General features: G+C 45.9%; 2 protein-coding genes, 1 long non-coding RNA gene and 1 other non-coding gene across 17 annotated transcripts in view; 2 read left to right on the forward strand and 2 right to left on the reverse strand.

Annotated features, from left to right (window-relative positions):
* Nucleotides 1-5,255, forward strand: part of LOC113212627 (trithorax group protein osa-like) — a 108,842-nt gene extending 103,587 nt beyond the window's left edge. For all 10 annotated transcript variants that reach the window (XM_052277544.1, XM_052277568.1, XM_052277549.1 and 7 more), the window contains 3 exons: nucleotides 1,769-2,157; nucleotides 2,712-3,383; nucleotides 3,498-5,255. In XM_052277544.1, coding sequence (XP_052133504.1) covers nucleotides 1,769-2,157; nucleotides 2,712-3,383; nucleotides 3,498-3,616 — 1,180 coding nt within the window. In that variant the 3' untranslated portion in view covers nucleotides 3,617-5,255. The remainder of the gene's footprint in view (nucleotides 1-1,768; nucleotides 2,158-2,711; nucleotides 3,384-3,497) is intronic.
* LOC127752378 (uncharacterized) overlaps nucleotides 1-18,500 on the reverse strand; it is a 346,254-nt gene that overhangs the window by 322,543 nt on the left and 5,211 nt on the right. The gene's annotated exons all lie outside the window — the stretch shown is intronic.
* Nucleotides 7,950-8,029, reverse strand: Trnal-uag (transfer RNA leucine (anticodon UAG)). The gene has a single exon. It is a non-coding gene; the product is annotated as a tRNA-Leu (tRNA).
* Nucleotides 8,124-17,517, forward strand: LOC113212597 (E3 SUMO-protein ligase PIAS4). 5 transcript variants are annotated; one of them, XM_052277607.1, is made up of 13 exons: nucleotides 8,124-8,235; nucleotides 9,511-9,782; nucleotides 11,416-11,582; nucleotides 12,050-12,296; nucleotides 12,896-13,127; nucleotides 13,213-13,334; nucleotides 13,409-13,510; nucleotides 13,636-13,876; nucleotides 13,953-14,184; nucleotides 14,260-14,383; nucleotides 14,469-14,508; nucleotides 14,643-14,882; nucleotides 15,526-17,517. In XM_052277607.1, the coding sequence occupies exons 2-13, from the start codon at nucleotides 9,576-9,578 to the stop codon at nucleotides 15,828-15,830; spliced, it is 2,259 nt and encodes a 752-aa protein (XP_052133567.1). In that variant the 5' UTR covers nucleotides 8,124-8,235; nucleotides 9,511-9,575; the 3' UTR covers nucleotides 15,831-17,517. The 5 variants fall into 5 exon arrangements, with proteins under 5 accessions (XP_052133567.1, XP_026287154.1, XP_026287153.1 ...); XM_026431369.2 differs by lacking the exon at nucleotides 8,124-8,235 and adding an exon at nucleotides 8,691-9,035 and having other exon boundaries at nucleotides 12,899-13,127; XM_026431368.2 differs by lacking the exon at nucleotides 8,124-8,235 and adding an exon at nucleotides 8,692-9,035.

Consider the following 18,500-nt stretch of genomic DNA (forward strand, 5'->3'; position numbering starts at 1 on the left):
ACCTCCTCCCCCACCCCGCAATATGGGTCGCGTCACAGCATCATTATTTATAACTCATCGAGGTGCCAAGACAGACAGCTCCTCCCCCCCCCCCTCCGCGTCTCTTCCGCTGTCCTGATGTAGTTAGGCCCTCTCGCCAACTAATTCATTCTCTCTAGCTCGTGCCGCCCGCCGACGCCGCCTGCGCGCGCGCTTTTCTCGGTAAACGCTCTACTACACTGCTCTTGCACGCGCGCATGGCGGGGGAGGAGAGTGTTGGTGGTGGCTCGATGATGGGGATGGCTAGCCCCGTATGGTGGTCGGTCGGTCAACCAAACCCCTGGCCAGACCCTCGCCCGCCACCTGAGGCTGCATCATCTTGTCGTGTGATTCCGCGTGCGGAGGGTGGCGTGGCGTAGCGCGGCGGCGGCGCGAGTTTGTTTTCTAATGTCGCCCCGCTGTCGTCTGCTGTGACAGCGGCCAGCCGACGCGCGGGGCGTCGCGCGGCAGCCATGTCACAGACCCCCGCGGCCCGCCTGCCAGCCCAGACGAGGCCCGCCGCCGCGCCCTCCTCCCCATCTTCCCCCTCCCCCATCTTTTCTCCCTGCAGTGCAGCGCTCATCGGCTGATCGCTTTGACAGTTTATATACTCACTCTTGCCAAAACGCGTTGGCTGGTCATTTATTGTTCTGCAACTGAGTTTTACCCCAACTATCCCAAATGAATGTTTGCTACCCGCGCGTGCGATTCTCCTGTAACTGTAACACCACGGGTCTCAACACCACACGGTGACTCAGCCCCGCTGGTGCAGTGGTGGACCACGCACGACGACGCCAAGCCAGCCCGACCCGACTCACCTGTCGCAGCCCCCACAGCCAGTGCGGGCTGCGCTTTCTTATTGCTAGCTCCTCTTCGTCTGTCCGCCATAGTCGGTGCCCCCTCTGCTCCCTTCACCCCCCCCCCCCCTCTTCCTCCTGGCTGCTGCCACCGCCACATTAAACGAGCGACGTGAAATACGCGCCATGCGGTGACTGATGGGGGCTGACAGTCGAAGCTTACCCACATCCACTTCCCTCTTTTACCCTTACCCTTATATAGTTCTCTTACTCTTACCTCTCCTCTCTCTGTGTGTAACTTTTCCCGTCCTTTCTTATTTTTCACATCTCGTACTCACACCTCTTTGGTATTATTCCTTCCCGCGGCTCCCATATGACTTGCCCCGCGACGGGCCGCCGTTTGAATGCGGCGACGAAGGCTTCAGTGTGTGTGTGTGTGTGTGTGTGTGTCCGTCACTTCCTGATGTGAAAGGCGCGGCGGCCCCGACTATGAGACAAATGAGAGGCACCAGGCGACGGGACGCGACGCCGCATAGTAGTCGACGCTACAAATTCTTCCACCGCGCCACACTACTACTGGCTGCCATTCGTTTGGTTTTCTGGAATGGCCTCGTCCATTTTGTTTTCACGACCTGTGGTGGGTGCGCAGGGGGCTGTCTGATGAACCATCGTGCTCTACTTAGTGTTCTATTGGCGCATTATGGCACGTTCGGGGGTGGGTCATCCAGAAAGTAAGCTCGTCATTTGCCGTGACGAGCCTGCCAAGTTTAGCCTCCACCGCACCGGCACTCCTCATAGCGCCTGGTAGGTAGGCATCACCTCGCCTGCAATGCATCCGTGTACTGCGCGCTGCGCGGTGGCCTATCTCGAGTTTCGCAGGCGCCGTGCTCCCGTGCTCCCGTGCTCTTCCATGTCGTCTACTAACCCTCCGCGACGTTCTCTTCTGTTTGCAGGTACATGAAGTACCTCTACCCCTACGAGTGCGAGAAGCGGCGCCTGTCGACGCCGGCCGAGCTGCAGGCGGCCATCGACGGCAACCGGCGCGAGGGGCGGCGGTCGTCGTACGGCACGTACGCCGACATGGTGCAGCGGACGCCGGGCGGCGGCGGCGGCGGTGGCGGGGGCGGTGGCGGCGGCGGCCTCATCGGCGGCCTCGTCGGCGGCCTGCCCGGCGGCGTCCAGCTCTCGGCGCACCCCTCCCACCCGGCGCACCCCGCGCACCCCGCCCACCCCTCGCAGATGTCGCCCCTCAGCCTGGTGACCCAGGGCGGGCGGCTGCTCAACGGCAACGGCCACTACAACCACAACAACCACCACCCGCTGCTGCCGCCCCCAGGATCAGGTGAGGAGACGCTCATGCATGAAAAGAGGGCCCCGAGGGGTACTTCACTCGAAAAATCCGTCTTTCAAAAAAAAAATCAGTCAAAACATTATTTATTAAAAATCAACAAACCCGGAAAAAATTGAAAGATAAGATAAGAATAAATCAGAAAACCTTAGGAAAAATCAAATTAAAAATCATGAAAAACGAAAACGATTGGATTTGTAGTGAAGTACCCTTCGGCGGGACCCGTGTTCGCGAACGTGTCGCGCCTGGAAACGTGTGTGTGCGGGACACTCTCGTTACCGCCTGTGTCTCGTGTGGGAGTGTCCGCGTCACGGTAATCATCATATCAATGACCGTCACGTCGTCGCCAGGGCACTAATTATGCGCGGCGCTCGGCCGGGGCGCGACAGGTGGATAAAGGGGCCTAACGGCGTCCCGGGCACGGCGCGCGGCGGCGCGCTCGCCTCTCACCCGGGGCATTATGCCGCGACTTATTTGTTGAATGTCAGAGAGATCCCGTGTGTGCGGCGTGTCCCTTCACCTCGGTGTGTGTTGCTTTTGTCTTGCAGGGCCCACCCCCGCCGAGCTGGAGAACCGGATGGCCGAGTACATGAAGCTCATCAGCAAGGAGCTGCGCAACTCTGCCGGCACGCCGCCCCTCTCGAGACAGGGCTCGCCGCCCACCTCGCCGCGCGAGGCGACCATGAACGCGCTGGAGATGTCGCGGCTGACGCTGTGGAACATCTACAACAACAACACGCTGGGCGCCGGGCTGGGCGCGGCGGGCGCGCTGGGCGCCATGGGCGCGGCGGGCGCGCTCGGCTCGCTGGGCGGGCTGGCCGGCGGCCTCGGCGGCGCCATCGCCGGCGGCGGCGGCGGCGACCCGGCCGACGCGGAGCACCCCGCGCACCCGGGGCCGGCCGAGCCGCAGCGCGAGGCGCTCAACCTGGGCGTGCAGCGCCAGCAGCAGCGCGAGCGGGAGCAGCTGCAGCAGCGGGAGCGCGAGCGGGAGCGGGAGGTGGCGCGCGCGCAGCGGGAGCGGGAGAGCCAGCGGGAGCGCGAGCGGGAGAGCCAGCGGGAGCGGGAGAGCCAGAGGGAGGCGACCATCAAGCGGGAGCCGGAGGAGGCGTTCCTGCCCCCGGCCAAGAGGCCCGCCCTGCAGGACAGGGAGCGCGAGGAGGACGCGCACAGCCCCAGCCCCGTCAAGGCCGCGGGGACACACATCAAGATCAACAGCAGAGGTACGAGTCACGAGACAGTCACGGCGTTCATTTGCACCTCATTTTTGTTGCACATTTTTGTTCAATTTATTATTTGTTTTGCACGATTTGTAATGATTTGTTTGTTTTCTGCAGGTGACGGCCGGCCAGGGTCGGATAACTCCCTAGTGGTGAGCATGGACATCAATGGCATCATGTACCAAGGGGTACTCTTTGCCCAGCAGGCGGTCCCGCGAACCAGCCGCGTCTCGTAGAGAGCGCACAACCCTATTAGGCCTCTCGATTTTGTAGTCCGCTTTCAGATTTCTACCGTTTCTCGCCCTCTTTATCTTCTTCGCCTTTCAAGGTTTTCTTGTCAACTCCCACGCCATCCACTTGCCCCGATGGACTCGTGGTAGCGGAGAAGCGGCCGTTGATTGTACATACAAAGTTTTGTTTTAATTTTATATCCCTGTGGAACTTTGGAACCGGACTACAACGTGAATTGTTGTTGACTCCTACATTACATTCAAATTCGTGTTTTTCCATGGGTGAGAGTGTGTATGTATGTATGCTTGTGTATGTATGTATGTTAAATGTTGCAATTGATTGTACATACTACACAATAGTACCCCACCTTTTTTATTTTTTATTATTATTTTTTTGTTATTTTGCATCAGGTGAATACCGTGATGTTTTCAAAGAGTAGCGTAAGTAAATTGAAAGTGTGTAATTTTTAATGTGGTAAGCTTCGGGTGGGTAGCCATTTGCCATAGAATATGAGAAATGTCTTTGCTAGTGTTGTACCCGGGGGTAAATGTGAATGTCATGAAAGACTAGGCTACCCATACCAGAGAGTTGAGTATATGTGGAGTATGTGGTGATAAAACTTTAGGAGCCTGGGGAAAATAGTCTATGGACAGGCACTTGTATTCTCTCTAGTTCCCTCTCCCTTCTAATTATACCTTAGAGAAATAGTAAATTATGTAGAAAAATGTCAAAGTAGCCGAGTAGTTCCATTATTCCCTAGCAGCCTCTAGCAAAACTGTCATCTACTGATGATAAATTTTCCTTGCCCTCGTGTATCGTTTAGGACACTGACTCACAAGTGTGAAAATCTGTTTACATTTTTGTTGTGTATGGTGTGGAGTTGTTATTTAATTACTCTGTTTTGTTGTCAAGGATGATCTCAGCTTATGGCTCCGTTCGCACGTAGCGATGACATTCCCTAGCTTAGTCACGCGGGCTCGTCCGCAAGATGAAAATTTACAATGTTTCTTCATTGATATATCTATTTCGCACTGGCAACAAGAGAAAGTTGCCTTTTCAAACTAAGTCTGAAGGCTCTGCCTTCTCCTTTATAAGTTAAAGTAAATTTATGTGATCATTTTCTTGTCTTTTAGCATGCATAGAGGATGTAAATGTCCAAAAATATTTATTTATATACCCATGCTACTCTCATGACAGAGGAAGTCTGTCAAGAACATGAACAAATTTTCATCTAGATGTGCAGCCCTAACAAACCAAATTCTTATTGCTGTATGTAGATAATTGATATAATAGTAATTATTATTATTATTACTTGTAATTTTATTATAGTTTATATTCTGATTTTTGTGTTGATTCTGAGTTATTATTGTGTTCATTGATTTGATATCACAATGTTAGATTCTCTCAGCCGAATGCAAATTGTGATTATTTGATGTACAGAAATTGTTGGTTGCAGCCTGCATATTGTGTGTTTCTCCCTTTAAACTGTTTTTATTAATTGCGTTGGCATAGAGTCATTTTTTTGTGTTTTTAGTGCAACTTGTGTATATTTTTATATTATTCTATGTATACTTATATATATAGCAAACACGTCTGATGGACTCAGCCAATGATGTAAAATAAACATTTTATTCAAAAAGTTAACGGTTGCCTTTCACCATTATTGCCCCTTCCCCTTCCTCGAAGCAGGATAATCGTAGGCCGTAGCGTACTGTACGGAGGACTTCCCCAGGAGGCGCGCAGGTCAGCGGGGAGCGCCCGGGAGGTAGGCCGCCCAACGCTCTCGTGCGATGCGCGGGCCTGCCTGCCGTGCTGTTGGGCGCCTGGAGGAGGTCGATTACCACCCCTGTCAGCTCAATGCTAGAACGAGGTGGAGAAGGTGTAGGAATGGGGGAAGAGGAGGGGGGGGGGGGTACTTGGCGCGTTCTTGAAGGGTTTTATTTTCATTTTGTGGTTTCGACCCCACGCACAACACGGCGCGTTTGCCCAAGCTGGCAGAAGGGCCTTACTACCACCGGCGGTCGTTCGAATCGGGACAGGAAGCTCTCCTCTTGCTACTCGCCCACACGGCACCCGACGGCGACACCGCACGCCTTACGGCACGGCCGAAATGTCGCCGCTGACAATAATTATTCAAGGGAGCCGGGAGCGCGCGCGAAGGGAAAGCGTTGCGGTGCGCCCCGGCGGTGTCTGCGGCGGCCTGCGGTGGGGGCGCGCGACATAAAGAGCGGGACAAAGGACCCCAAAGAGTAGTATGGTCCCGGGCCGATGGCTTTGGGACGCTTCGGGATGTGCGGCCACGTACCCGACCGTTATACACTTGTGGAGCAGCGAGTCGTATGCATATGCGTGCGTGCGCTGGAACAGTCTCGCTGCTCGCTCATCAGGCTAAAGTAACGCGACAGAGAGGGTCCGAAACGAAATGAAAGGTTTAGCATAGCACGAACATTTGCACAGAAACACACAGGACACGGTTAGAGTAGTCAGGTGTGCTGTGCAAGACTGGAATGTTTTTATTCATTATGAATAGACCGTTTGCACTTTTTAGCACAAGTGAGAGAATCGGGAGAATAGGGACAGAACACAATCAAGTCTCGTAGCGAAAAAAACAAAAAGAAAATGGAGATCGGGTGTGCACAGGAGCAGTACCGAGTGACTACTAATTAACATGGCCCGAAATGTGTAAACGTGTGGATTTTGAAACTGGTAAAGACGGCATGATATTATTCGGAGAAAATACCATTCTTTTACGGGAGCAAAGGGCTCTTCCACAGAGTACTCCGTTTTTCTCGGATTCATTAGGTAATTTACGGGAGCTCGGCGCCTGCGAGACTCGGGGTGGGCCACCCCGCAGTACACGCACGCACTGCAGCCAAGATGTTGCCTACCCATCAGGCGCCACGAGACCTTGCGCTTGCTGAACTTCACAGGTCCGTAGCGGAGAATGACGGACGTACTTTCCCCAAAGGTAGCACATAGCACATCCTCCACCCTCAGCCGACCAATTATACTGCCCTCATAACGGCGCGCGAGCGGGTTGCCTAGCCTAGCCACTCGTCTGGCGCAAAACCGTCCTCCGGTACCGGAGTACACGAGTGCAGCAGCTGCAATGAACGTTTCACCACCGAAAATATACGTCTATAAGGGTCGTAGAGGGGGATGATGAGATCCTCAGTTACCAAAGCTCTTGTAGTGGTCCGTGCTGCCTCGCTCGCTGTGCAGGGGACGGACTTAGTGATGGACGGGCTTTTGTGAACGATCCCGGAGCTACGTGAATTCACTTCACTCGGTCCGACACGTCTAGTTTCGTTTCCGACTGTTGGCTGCTCTCTGGCCGGCGCTGCCGGTGGAACTCTCCCCCCGACCCGGGTAAAGGGGGTGAGGGTGCACATTCTCTACTGACACTAATCGCCTGTCGCCTCGGTTCGCCTCGCTGCAGGGTCGGGTCGAGTCGGTGGAGCTCAATTTATTGCGAGCTTGATTGATGTTGTTGTTGATGTTGCTCTTCTTTCTGTTTGCCATTTCAGGCGTCGCCGTATTAGTGTGGCACGCGAGGGCAGGTCACTGCAGCGGCCGAGACGACATGGGGCTGGAGCTTTCATCTATGGTCGCTGCCGATAGACTTGCCAAATTTCACAATATTTGCACCACCCTCCACGCGCATACTTGATTCAAAAACACTTTTGTATCAAAAACAACGCAAAGCCACAGCGCAACTTGCATTGCTGTGGGAGGTGGGATGGCTATTTTGAATAGGGTATTGTAGTTATTATTGTATGTGAGGGTAATGTTAAATGTACCTTTCACCCCACCGTGCCGCGCAGGCGCCTTTGCTCCTCTCTCTAACCCCCCCCCCCCCCCCTTCCCCCCTCTCTCTCCCTCTCTCTCTCTCTCTCTCTCTCTCTCTCTCTCCCCCCCCCCCCCCCCCTCCGGTTTCCCTCTTCTCCTTCGTAAGTCCGTCCAGGTTTTGGCGCTATTTCAAGCAATTACAAGACGTCGAAGATTAACGATGTACCTGCCATCCCTTCTGTCTGCCGCATCCCCCCTCCTTTCCCCCTTTCCAACCCTCCCGCCCACCCGGGTATCTTGTCTAAACTGTGGCAGATTACCCCGTGAACACCGTAAGGTCATTCCCCCCTCCAGTGGGCGTGGGCGGCAAGAGTCGGGGGAATCTTTGCCGCCAAGGCACTAAGAGTCGCGCACTTCAGTCCAGTCCTGTAAAACCACGACGCCGCTCAAAAATGCTGTAGGCAGCCTCGCAACAGGATTCAATACTTGGAACCAACTCGGAATCGCGCCCCCTGAGAATGTCTGCGTATCATAGTCACAAAAGTGTTCTGACAGCGGTGGGATTCGAACCCACGCCCTTTCGGACTGGTGCCTAAAACCAGCGCCTTAGACCACTCGGCCACGCTGCCGACGATGGTGGGGGAGACGGGAAAACCATTCTGGTGGGGGAACAGTCGCCGCTCGCCGAGCCGAGCACGCAGTCCTGCCAGCAAGGCCTCTTGGCCCTTCGCCGCACTTCGTTATCAGCTTCATCTTAGGTAAACAGGCGAGGGAAGGGGGAGGACTTCCACTCCCAGCCAGCTACTTGTAACCAGGTTTCAACTGACAGTAAAAGGTAGGGAAAAGGACAACAGAAAGGTAAACTGGAAAAGCGCTCTACCTTAGCTTGGTAATTACAACCTAAGTTCTCACGATTCCTAGATATAAAAAAGGAATCAACAAACTCTAACTGCATTTGCAGTAGTCAGTAAACAAACCTTAATCTTTTAGCAAGCAGCGAAAAAGAAGACACCATTTGTAAGACATGTTCGGTTTCGGTTCAGTTTGGTTGGCGCGCTGGAAGAGGCCATTAAGCTTTGCCTCCGTGGCGCGAAGGCTTGAACAAATGTCTGTTGGACCCCCTTTAGCCGCAATGACAAGAAAATACATACCGGTCTAGGTTTTATAGGAAAGAAGGATCCTCTAGTCAGGCGTCGTTCCACCCCCTGCCCCGTAACAGCCTTGTGGCCTTGTTTCACATTTGATTCCGATGGTGATATCCGTCGGCTCCGTTGGCAGCTCTCTCGTCAAGTCAGCAGGTTTTTTCATCGTGTGGCCTGCGCGTTGCCGTGTGTCGCTCGTGCTCGTGTTCCTTTCCTTTCTCAAAATTGAAATAAGAAACGTTCTCTTGCCTGGATGGAGTCGTGATCTCGACTTCTAGCGAGTAACCTCCGCATTTCGCCCGTTGGTCAATAGGCAGAGTGCTTAACCTTTTAAATGTGGATTGATTTTCATAAGCACCCCTTTCGGCTATCCCTTCCTACTCTTATTGGCCGTTTGGTGGCATGCGCAAGGCATCACTTTACAAAGCCTACCGACAGCTGCTAGTATTTTACGTATAATTTTTCGAGTGTGAACACTGCACTGCATGTAAATGTGAGTGAGATGGTACCACTTTGAATTTCCTGAAAGCAAAGAGAGGGCTTTTTCTGTTAAACCCAAAACCCCAAAACTGCAGAAGTGCTTATCCTTTAGGCTCATTCTCCTTGAATAATAAATACTTCACATTAAGGCAATTGATAACTTTTCTCAAAGACCAATAAATTTCAAACTTATTATTAATCATACATACTTTTTATTACTGAAGTCTAACTATTGTACTGTTCCCACAATTTATTAGCACAAACATCAACAACTTTTGACTACTGTTTGGTTATTGACTGTGGCTCTTTAATGTATCTTGTGCTTTCCTTGGGGTTAAGTACGAATCAATCATAAATTGTACCAGTTTTGCTGTATTCAATTCGTTCTCTACTTGTTATAGTTCTAAATTTATCATTAGTAACAAAGAAAATTACCTAACCTTGAATTTGAATCTTCCATCAATTCAGTTTGACATTTTGATTTTCAGGCTATTCGAGTTTCTGTGCGGCTTTGGTGAGCTGCCTGTCAAACAGTGCCAGCCACATAGTTTGGATGGGGGACAAGCACAATGACCTGGACTACCCTAGAAGTGAGAGGTCATCGAGGCGTCAGCAAGTGCTGGCCCAACAAAGCTTGGAGCGCTTACAACAGCAGCAGGCTCTTCAACTGCAACAGCAAAGGCAACGGCAAGCTAAGGAATCTGCACAAGCAGCCAAAAGAGCTAAAAAGGCAGATGAAGATAGCACTGCAGAGTTGAGGGTAAGTAATATCTAATTTTTCTACTGAATTACTGTAATTTTCTACTGAATTCTTGTCGTCCAGTATTATGAGCATATTCACAACTAGAGCTCAGAAATACTTGATGTATTTTCTTTAATAGACATATTTTACAAAACTAAGTTAGTTCTTTCCACATACCAACACATTGAACCAATTTTACATAGACATGAGTCCATTTAAAACACGGCCAAAAAAGGTCTAAGTTCTATTTGAAAAAGAAACAACAGAAAAACACTCTAAGCCCTATCACAACAAATTTCCTTCTCTTTTCACGTGACCTGAGATTTGACATTAACAAATTTATGAGAGATCTAACTGATTTGATAAATTTTATCAAGGCAGGGCAATGTATGTGAAATGGGCTTTAGATATAATAAATCAGTAAATTAAAATTCAATTACCATTCACATGTGTATTTCTACTCAGCAAGTCATTTACACCTTGAGTCGCAGAGGGGTCGTCAAAACAGGCCATATGTGTGACCATGTGGGACTCAACGTGTCAAATATTTCTTTGTATAAATGAGTTTTTGAAATCACTTTACAAAGTATTTTATTTCATTATAGATAACTTCAAGTCAAATTTTTAGGGCATTCATCACCTCCTCTCTCATAAGTGAGAGAAGTTCAGATTTGGTTCTTCCCTCACCCATCCTTGACTACTTAAAAAAAATAAAAAGGAAAAAAAAATGAAATTGCGGGGGCGGAGATACTCTACGTCACTATGTCCGCAGAAAAATGTGGGGGTGGGGTGGGGGATGGCTCCTCACGCGCGGGGTATCGCCCAATTTGTCGCACTTGACATGGATTTAGTCAATCAAAGTCCTTGCATTCCTGATAGTTAGTGACCCTGAGTCAACTATTTTCATGACGCACTCTTTGACTTACGGCTTTTTCCGGAGATTCTTGCATTTTCTCGCATCACACGAATCATCCCGTTTCCCCCTCGTCCGTTGGTAGACCTGATTTCTCATCGCTTGCTATGGTTGTGGTTGTGTGGTGCTCAATTTGACTATGTAGTGGTGGGAATTGCACCAATGTCTACAACTAGTGGGACCGTATGACTTTCTTAGAGGAATGAGTCGAAAAAGGACACTCAGCCATGATGTGGCAGACGTCGGTGAATTAAGGGTACGAACCTAGGGCAGATTTTCCTCCCCTCCCCCTCCGCGCCGCCCCCGCTCCCCTCACGATTTGTTTTTAGGTTAGGTATGCTGTTGCGCGAAACGGATTGCGGCCGCGGCATGGCTTTCACTCAGTATTTATGCATTACATCTAACTGATGCCTGTATTCCGCAAAGATTACCAGTGTTATTTTGAAAATGATTCGATCTACTCTGACTTTCTGTAGTTGATTTCGGGTTCCGACGAACATGGCGATCGGCTGTTCAGTGTTTCGCTTTGTTTACATCGTCATGTGTCTAGGTCTCGTTTTTTAACAATTCTCTTTTCTGCGATCTGCAACTTTTCGTCTTACATTTCGTTGTCCCTCACTCACCATATTAAATATTCTGTCGTGCTATTTTTGGGATGATTGAGGCTTCTGCTTTCATGTTCACACCCAGTGTTCATATTTATGGACAATTAAGTCATTTGTCCTCTTTTTGTTTCAGAATATGCTAATGAGCTTCCGAGTTTCTGAACTTCAGATGCTCTTGGGGTTTGCTGGACGCAACAAGTCTGGACGCAAGACAGAATTGCAGGCTAGAGCCTTGGAACTCCTCCGCCTTCGTTCTGAGCCCGTGTCTATGAAAATACGGGAACTCTTCAAAACCATTCAGTAAGTTTGACTTTGCTTGATTCGGACAGTCAAAAGTGTTCAGAGGTTCAACTCCATTTCCATTCGTGATGATTGTTTTGATATCCTTAAACATAAGAGATAGTCATATGGCAATCATATTTGAACTACAGCAGTGTAGTGATTGACCAAGCTTCAACTTTATTCCATTTATGTTTCTATTAAGTTATTTTTATTCATTTGCCAAATGATTTCTGCAGCATCTTTGATGCATAGAATGTTTTCTAAAACAGCTGAAACAAAAGTCTATATTGTATTTGTTAAGGTATGCTGTGTGTTCTAGTTCTGCAGAGTGAGCTGAGATTTTGCAGCACAGTTAAATTTCGTTCTCATGATTGAATGTTGAATCCGAGCCCTGGAACCCATTTCTCTACTGTACATCATTCAGCTCATTTTTTAGTTTAATGTTCTAATAATCTATTGTTTTCACTATTTTTACAACTCCATAGAGAGTCTATGGGAGAAGCTGAAGCCGCAACTGTCAATATGTATCGGCAACAAGGTATTCCTGATCAAGGTCGCATGTCGAGCCACAGTGCAATGCAACATGGAGGCTCTGCTCATGGGCATCCAGGGCACCCAGGCCACGCAGTACATTCATCCCACCCATCACAATTGTCACACCCTTCAGCTCACATGAGTGGGATGTATTATGCTCAACAAGCCATGCAGCAACAGCAGCATCAACAGGCACAGGTGAGATTGTCAAAATCTATCTACTTTTATTTCACATCTGCATATTTTGTTTCTCTATGGTACATGATCAGTTAATGTGAGACATTTCCTACGCTCTTATATAAGTGGGCAGAGTCTATGTATGAAGAGATGGTGAGTTCCATTGTGTTAGATGTGTGAGGTTTTACAATTCAAACTAACACAGTAGTGTCGGAAAGCATATAACATTTTGTTTCCAAACTTACAGCTACAGCTTTCTCTTCAAAAGATGTGTAGTTTAAATTTTAATCTTAATTTGTAGCTTTTATTTTTATCATGCCTAACCATTTATCTTAAAGGCATGTGTTTCTAAAATAAAAGAAAAAAAAGAATTCAAAGGAACCTGTTGCTGTCATTATTGCTTTGTGTGTGTTTGAATTATTGACTCATTTGAATTGATTGGATTATTTGGATAGTGAAAGCCTGTTGATAGTTCAACTAATCTTGTTTGTAATAATGTTTAAGTGGGCATTTACATAATGGAACTTCCAACCAGCAACAATTAGTATCTGACTCTACATCTCTTTGTTTATTCTGTTTCCTGAACTTCTAATTTCTCTGTATTTTTAATAATATTGCAGCAGCACCACAGGGCCTATCCTACCTCAATGTATGGACAACCTTCTCGGCAACTCCAGCCCCAACCACCTGTCAATGCTGTTCATAATAAGTTGCCTTCACACAAAATGTCAGTACCTGTTGCCCCTAGTATTACTCCTAACATGGGTTCATATCCCATTCATCCTGATGTAAGACTGAAGAAGTTGCCATTTTATGAAATGATGGGAGAATTGTTGAAACCATCAACACTAAGTATGTTTGGTCTCAGGTATTCTATTTTGTCTATTTATACCATTGCTTTATGAAACTATAACTTGTTTCTCTTGTTTCTCCGCAGTGCCCCAAGGCTCTGCCCGGATGCAGGAGAGCAACTTTGTATTTCACCTTACTCCTCACCAGGCAACTGAAATAGCAATGTCCAGGGACACAATTAGCGCCAAAAATGAGTACACAGTTCAGGTATTAAAAAGGAATCAGTTGAAAATTCCTCTGAAGTCTGTATGTCATTTCTCTAACACAGATTCTCTTCTCAGGTACAAATGAGGTTTTGTCTCTTAGAAACATCCTGTGACCAAGATGATTGTTTTCCTCCTGGTATTGCAGTGAAAGTTAATGGGAAACAATGCAGTCTACCGGTACGTGATTATACACAAATTATTGAAGGTTAAAATGTTGTGTAGTAATTATACACAAAAATATAATTTGGGCATTACTGTACTGAAAATTGTATTTCTCTTATTTTTGTCTATCTTTGTTTCAGAATCCAATTCCGACAAACCGGCCAAATGTTGAACCCAAAAGGCCACCTAGACCGGTCAATATTTCCCCCTTAGTTAAATTAAGCCCTACTGTAGCTAATCATATCACTGTCCAATGGGGAGCTGACTATGCAAAGCAATATGTTATAGCTGCACATCTTGTCAAGAAATTAACATCAACAGAGCTACTCCAAAAGATGAAATCAAAAGGGGTGCGCCACCCTGATTTCACCAGAGGATTAAGTTAGTATTGTCATTCCTCATGTCTCATACCTGATCCTACTGTTAGAAACTTTAACTATTCTGTTTTTTCCCACAGTCAAAGAGAAACTTAGTGATGCTGATGCTGAGATTGCTACCACCTCACTTAGGGTCTCATTAATGTGCCCCTTGGGAAAAATGCGGATGTCCACTCCATGTAGGGCTTCAACTTGTATCCATTTACAATGCTTTGATGCCTCGCTATATCTCCTAATGAATGAAAGGAAACCAACATGGATTTGTCCTGTTTGTGACAAAGAATGCCTGTATGATAATCTAGTTATTGATGGGTAAGCAACTTTTCAAATACATTTTGAAGTTTTTTTGTTTTGTTTTTCTGGTTACCAATTGTTTTCTTTTTACAGTTACTTCCAAGATGTTATTCAAAGTGGTAAACTTCCTAGTGACAGCCATGAAATTCAATTGCATCCTGATGGATCTTGGACTGGATCTGTCACTGTGAAAAAGGAAAAGAAAGTAGCAGCTCCGGTAAGATTGTTTTCCCCCATAACATTTCTCAAATTGTTTCATTCCAAATGATTACTATTTTTAATTGCATTACTTCCCCATTCAGGTTGATAAAAATGAAACTGTTGAAATAATTGATGATTTAGGTAAGCATCTCTTTGAAATGTTTCAAATAAAGTGGACAAAATTAATTGTTCACAAATTGGTTATCTTATCATTGTTAGCCATAAACCTCTGTTAAACTCAATTTCTATCGTATTTCTTTTTAAATCTATTTCAGAGATAATACCAGCTGATGATGACACCAAACCCCCTGTAAAAGAGGCATCACCCAAGAAATCAGGCCCCAAAGCAGTGGTTGTTGATTTGACTTTGAGTGACTCAGACGATGACACCGCTGCCACCCCTGCCCACAGTGCTCAGGCTGCATCATCATCATCATCATCGTCGTCGTCTGTCATAAAGAATGCTTCACCTGCTCCACAGCAGCTACCCTCAACTCCATCTCGCTTTTATGCAGGTCAGGATCAATCTGAGATATTAATTGATGATTCACTTTTGGAAGATTCTGTAACTTTATTGACTCCTTCTGTCACCATTATGCCTGTTTAGTAGCTCAACATGAACTTATTTTAATCGTATTTTATTCCGGGAACTTTCAATCTTTCCTTTTTTGACCAATTCTTTTATGCTTACTTTTATTGCTTATTGTAGCTAGTCTTTTAATTCTAACCTGTAATATGAATTTAATTTGATATTAAAGCACTTTTTGACTGCACATTTCTTTTGCTTTTATTCTGAATACTTCCTGCTTGTTGATACATTCTAGAAGGCAGTCTCTAGATGTATGCAGGAGTCTCACCCCTACAATCTCCTCTGTGTATTCTGCATTGTATATGCATGCTTTTGCCCTGATCTCAATATGCATTGAAATCAGTCCCTTGTCACGCTTTGCCATCACATGAAAGCTGCAAACATCTTTGTACTTTGAATCCAAGACGCACAATTGTGTTCACATTTTGTATTCAGGTTCATTGCAAGTTCTCAAACAACTCCATTCGTTGATATATAACGTCAGCAGGACATATTCTGAGTAGGAGGCTGTTTTTGTTCTTGCAATGAATCCTGAATGTGAGAGAGCCCCTTTTCTTCTGGTGTTGCAGACGCTGTGAGTGGGGGCAACTCCGGCGTGTCGAGTTCTGGAAACCTCACCATTACGCTGGATGACAGCCCGTCCCCACCCTCACGGCCTACTCCCACGGTGACCCCTAACATGTCGGCCCCAACCAATCTCTCGTCCATGGCGGCGTCCTCCGTCCCTAACATGCCCACCCTGAGCCTCCCCTCCGGCCTCGCTGGGTCTGTGCCGCCTGCATACCCCTCCTCCATGCCGTACCTGCACCCCGCCACGTACCTAGACGTGGAGGACTCCGCCCAGGCCGCGTCCGCTTTCCCCTATAGTTACTGAGATTTCCAATCCCATATCGTTCCTTCAGACGATCCCCCGGACAGTCGCCGCGTTCCGAAGCTTAGAATTAAGCTGACGCGAGTGAGGGGTCCGGGGGAGCGGAATGACAAGCCAGAGACACAGTGAAAAGGGAACCAATTATTGACAGAATGTGTAAAACTTGCCATTTGGTAGTAAGTTTCTACGTGCCACATGTTAGATTTTATGTGCTCTGCCATACCAAAAGTTGATTTTGAATTTTTTTGGACCAACTTATAATTTTTATGTTTTACCTTACAAATTTTTTTTTTCAATGGATGCAGCTTTGGAATGTCATGCTCTGGAGGGAAGATATGGGATGGTTCAGCTAACTACAATGTAGATTATTTTTCTACTTGACTTTTTTCTGTGAGATCTGAACAATACTACGTATCTTAATGAATAGTCAAAAGATGTTCCCCCCAAAAACTCAAGGAGAACTTCAAAGTAGAATTGTGATAGGCAAATGATAAGACTGCTTCTACGGAGGATATGATTTAGATGTTGTCTTCTAATTATGAATTCAGCTTTTTGCATTGCTGAGTGTGACTTGCAGTTAAAAACAATAAATGTGTTCCTCCTTGAACATTACCGCTACAAATATGACATTATGGATGGATACATAATGCTTCATATGGTTCTAATATTTATATTCTTGGGGAGCTTACTTTACGTAAGGCTTAAGAATCCTGACTAGACCTCTTTAAGATGGCATCCCAGAATAGTATTCAATTTTAAGCATATAAGTATTGTTGATATATTTTTGTTTTACTTATAATTTGTAGTTGTATATCATGCAGTACATTAAAGTAAGCTTAAGTTCTTATGAATCTACAGTGGCATTGTGCCTATGCCTCATTGAGATAGAGGTCAGAATCTCTTAACGGGTTTTATGCTGCTTCGGAAAAATGTCTATCTAATACCTTTGTTTACTTATCCATGTTAAGATTTATATTATCCTGTTTTATCAGTGAATATGCATCCTAGCCTTGCCTTTAGTTATGTTCTTAATGAAGGTTCCATCATCTATCTTTTATTCTTAATTGCATTTACATATGTTCCTGAAAGTCTGCTTTCACTGTTGACTTCAAACTACCCATTTCTTTCACTGATATTACAAAATCCAGTCTTTGTAAACTGATTCATTCACATTTAATGAAACAGAGTAGAAACAAACTATTTCCCTGAGACCATCAAATGCGTACAATGACAATTTGCCACTGTTCAGAATCTTAGGGATCAGAAAACCGTGTGACCACAGTGTGTGGTAACACTGCTAAAACATTTTATTAAAATCATTCACCAAAGATATTCAACTAAAAAAAATTATACAGGTCATGTATATTGTTAAAGCGGTCCATTATGTTGGCTCATAACAAAATGTTTATTTGATCATTTTTGTTTTCTTATTACAATTAAGACATGTAAGTATACTCTACTTTGTAACACCGTTTTTTATGACCACCTCTTATTTGACATGTCTTTTGGTCATTTGTAATCTTATTTTAAAAATCAACTATCTAGTAAAAGAACCTCAATTCATGTTACAAATGTTGGTTACCATTCCAATTGTGTAATTGGTTTTCTTAATGTGAACAATCTTTTTATGCAAGTATGTCAGAAGTTGTGTTTATATAAAATAAATATTTTGAGGACAACCGTTGAAAAAGAGTATTTGTAATAATTGTGTTCATATGTATACTTTTTATGGGGTCTTGAAATCACATTACTAGACTTCAATTAAACAAATGTCCAAATAATTTCCATTTTCCATACCGTTGTTGTAGATTGTAGCAATGTGGAGTGAGACTATTCATGGTGAGTAAGTCAAATTCCATACGGAGAGGCGTTACAATTTTCCTTAGTATGACAACTTTTATTTTCAAGTCATGTACTTAAATATTTGTGCTTAAATCATTGAGCATTAAACTAATCTGTATGATTTCAGGTACCTTTTGTGATGATTGCTGGAAGACTGTCCAATAGTTGCATCTGTGCTCAACATCAGCTAAGCAGCCTATGCGTCACCCAATGTATGCTGAGTTGGCATCACAGCACACAGCATGAATCTGGTAAGTTTTGACTTTTTTATGTTAATAACAAAAAATATCAATACATTATGGTTGAGTCATGTTTGGTAAATCAGGGTTGCTACAAGAATGGGAAAATGAAATTCCCTGACAATTTCCTACATCTTAAGTCTCTGTGAGCAGGTCAAGATAGGCAGTCAGACCTTTCCGAGCACCCAAGATTATGTTGACGGCTGTTTTTCTCTGACACAGCATCCGATTCCCTGACATTTCCCTGACTTCCCTGACACATTTTGTTTTCCCTGACATTTCCCTGCCTTGTGGCAACCCTGTAATGTTTATTTTGGTTGTGTGTTTCTATTTGGGGGTTCCTTGTCATTTCTTTACTGTTTCTATGCTCACTCCATATATTCTGCTTATTACTAGATCCTAAAATATGTAGTCGTGTGTTGATTTTAGTGGAGGAAAGTGGAGGCAAATCATCAGAGTGTCACTTACAGTAATGCTGCTTATTCTATTTGAATGGTACAGTCTTAGTAAAATGGGAGGTGACGCTGGTTCTTGTCCAAAGAGATGCCTGGACTTGAATGCTGGCCACCCGTAAAATAGAAGTTTTATACTT

Source organism: Frankliniella occidentalis, unplaced genomic scaffold, assembly GCF_000697945.3.
Source record: "Frankliniella occidentalis isolate FOCC.00 unplaced genomic scaffold, Focc_3.1 Scaffold1, whole genome shotgun sequence".
Lineage (NCBI taxonomy): Eukaryota > Metazoa > Arthropoda > Insecta > Thysanoptera > Thripidae > Frankliniella > Frankliniella occidentalis.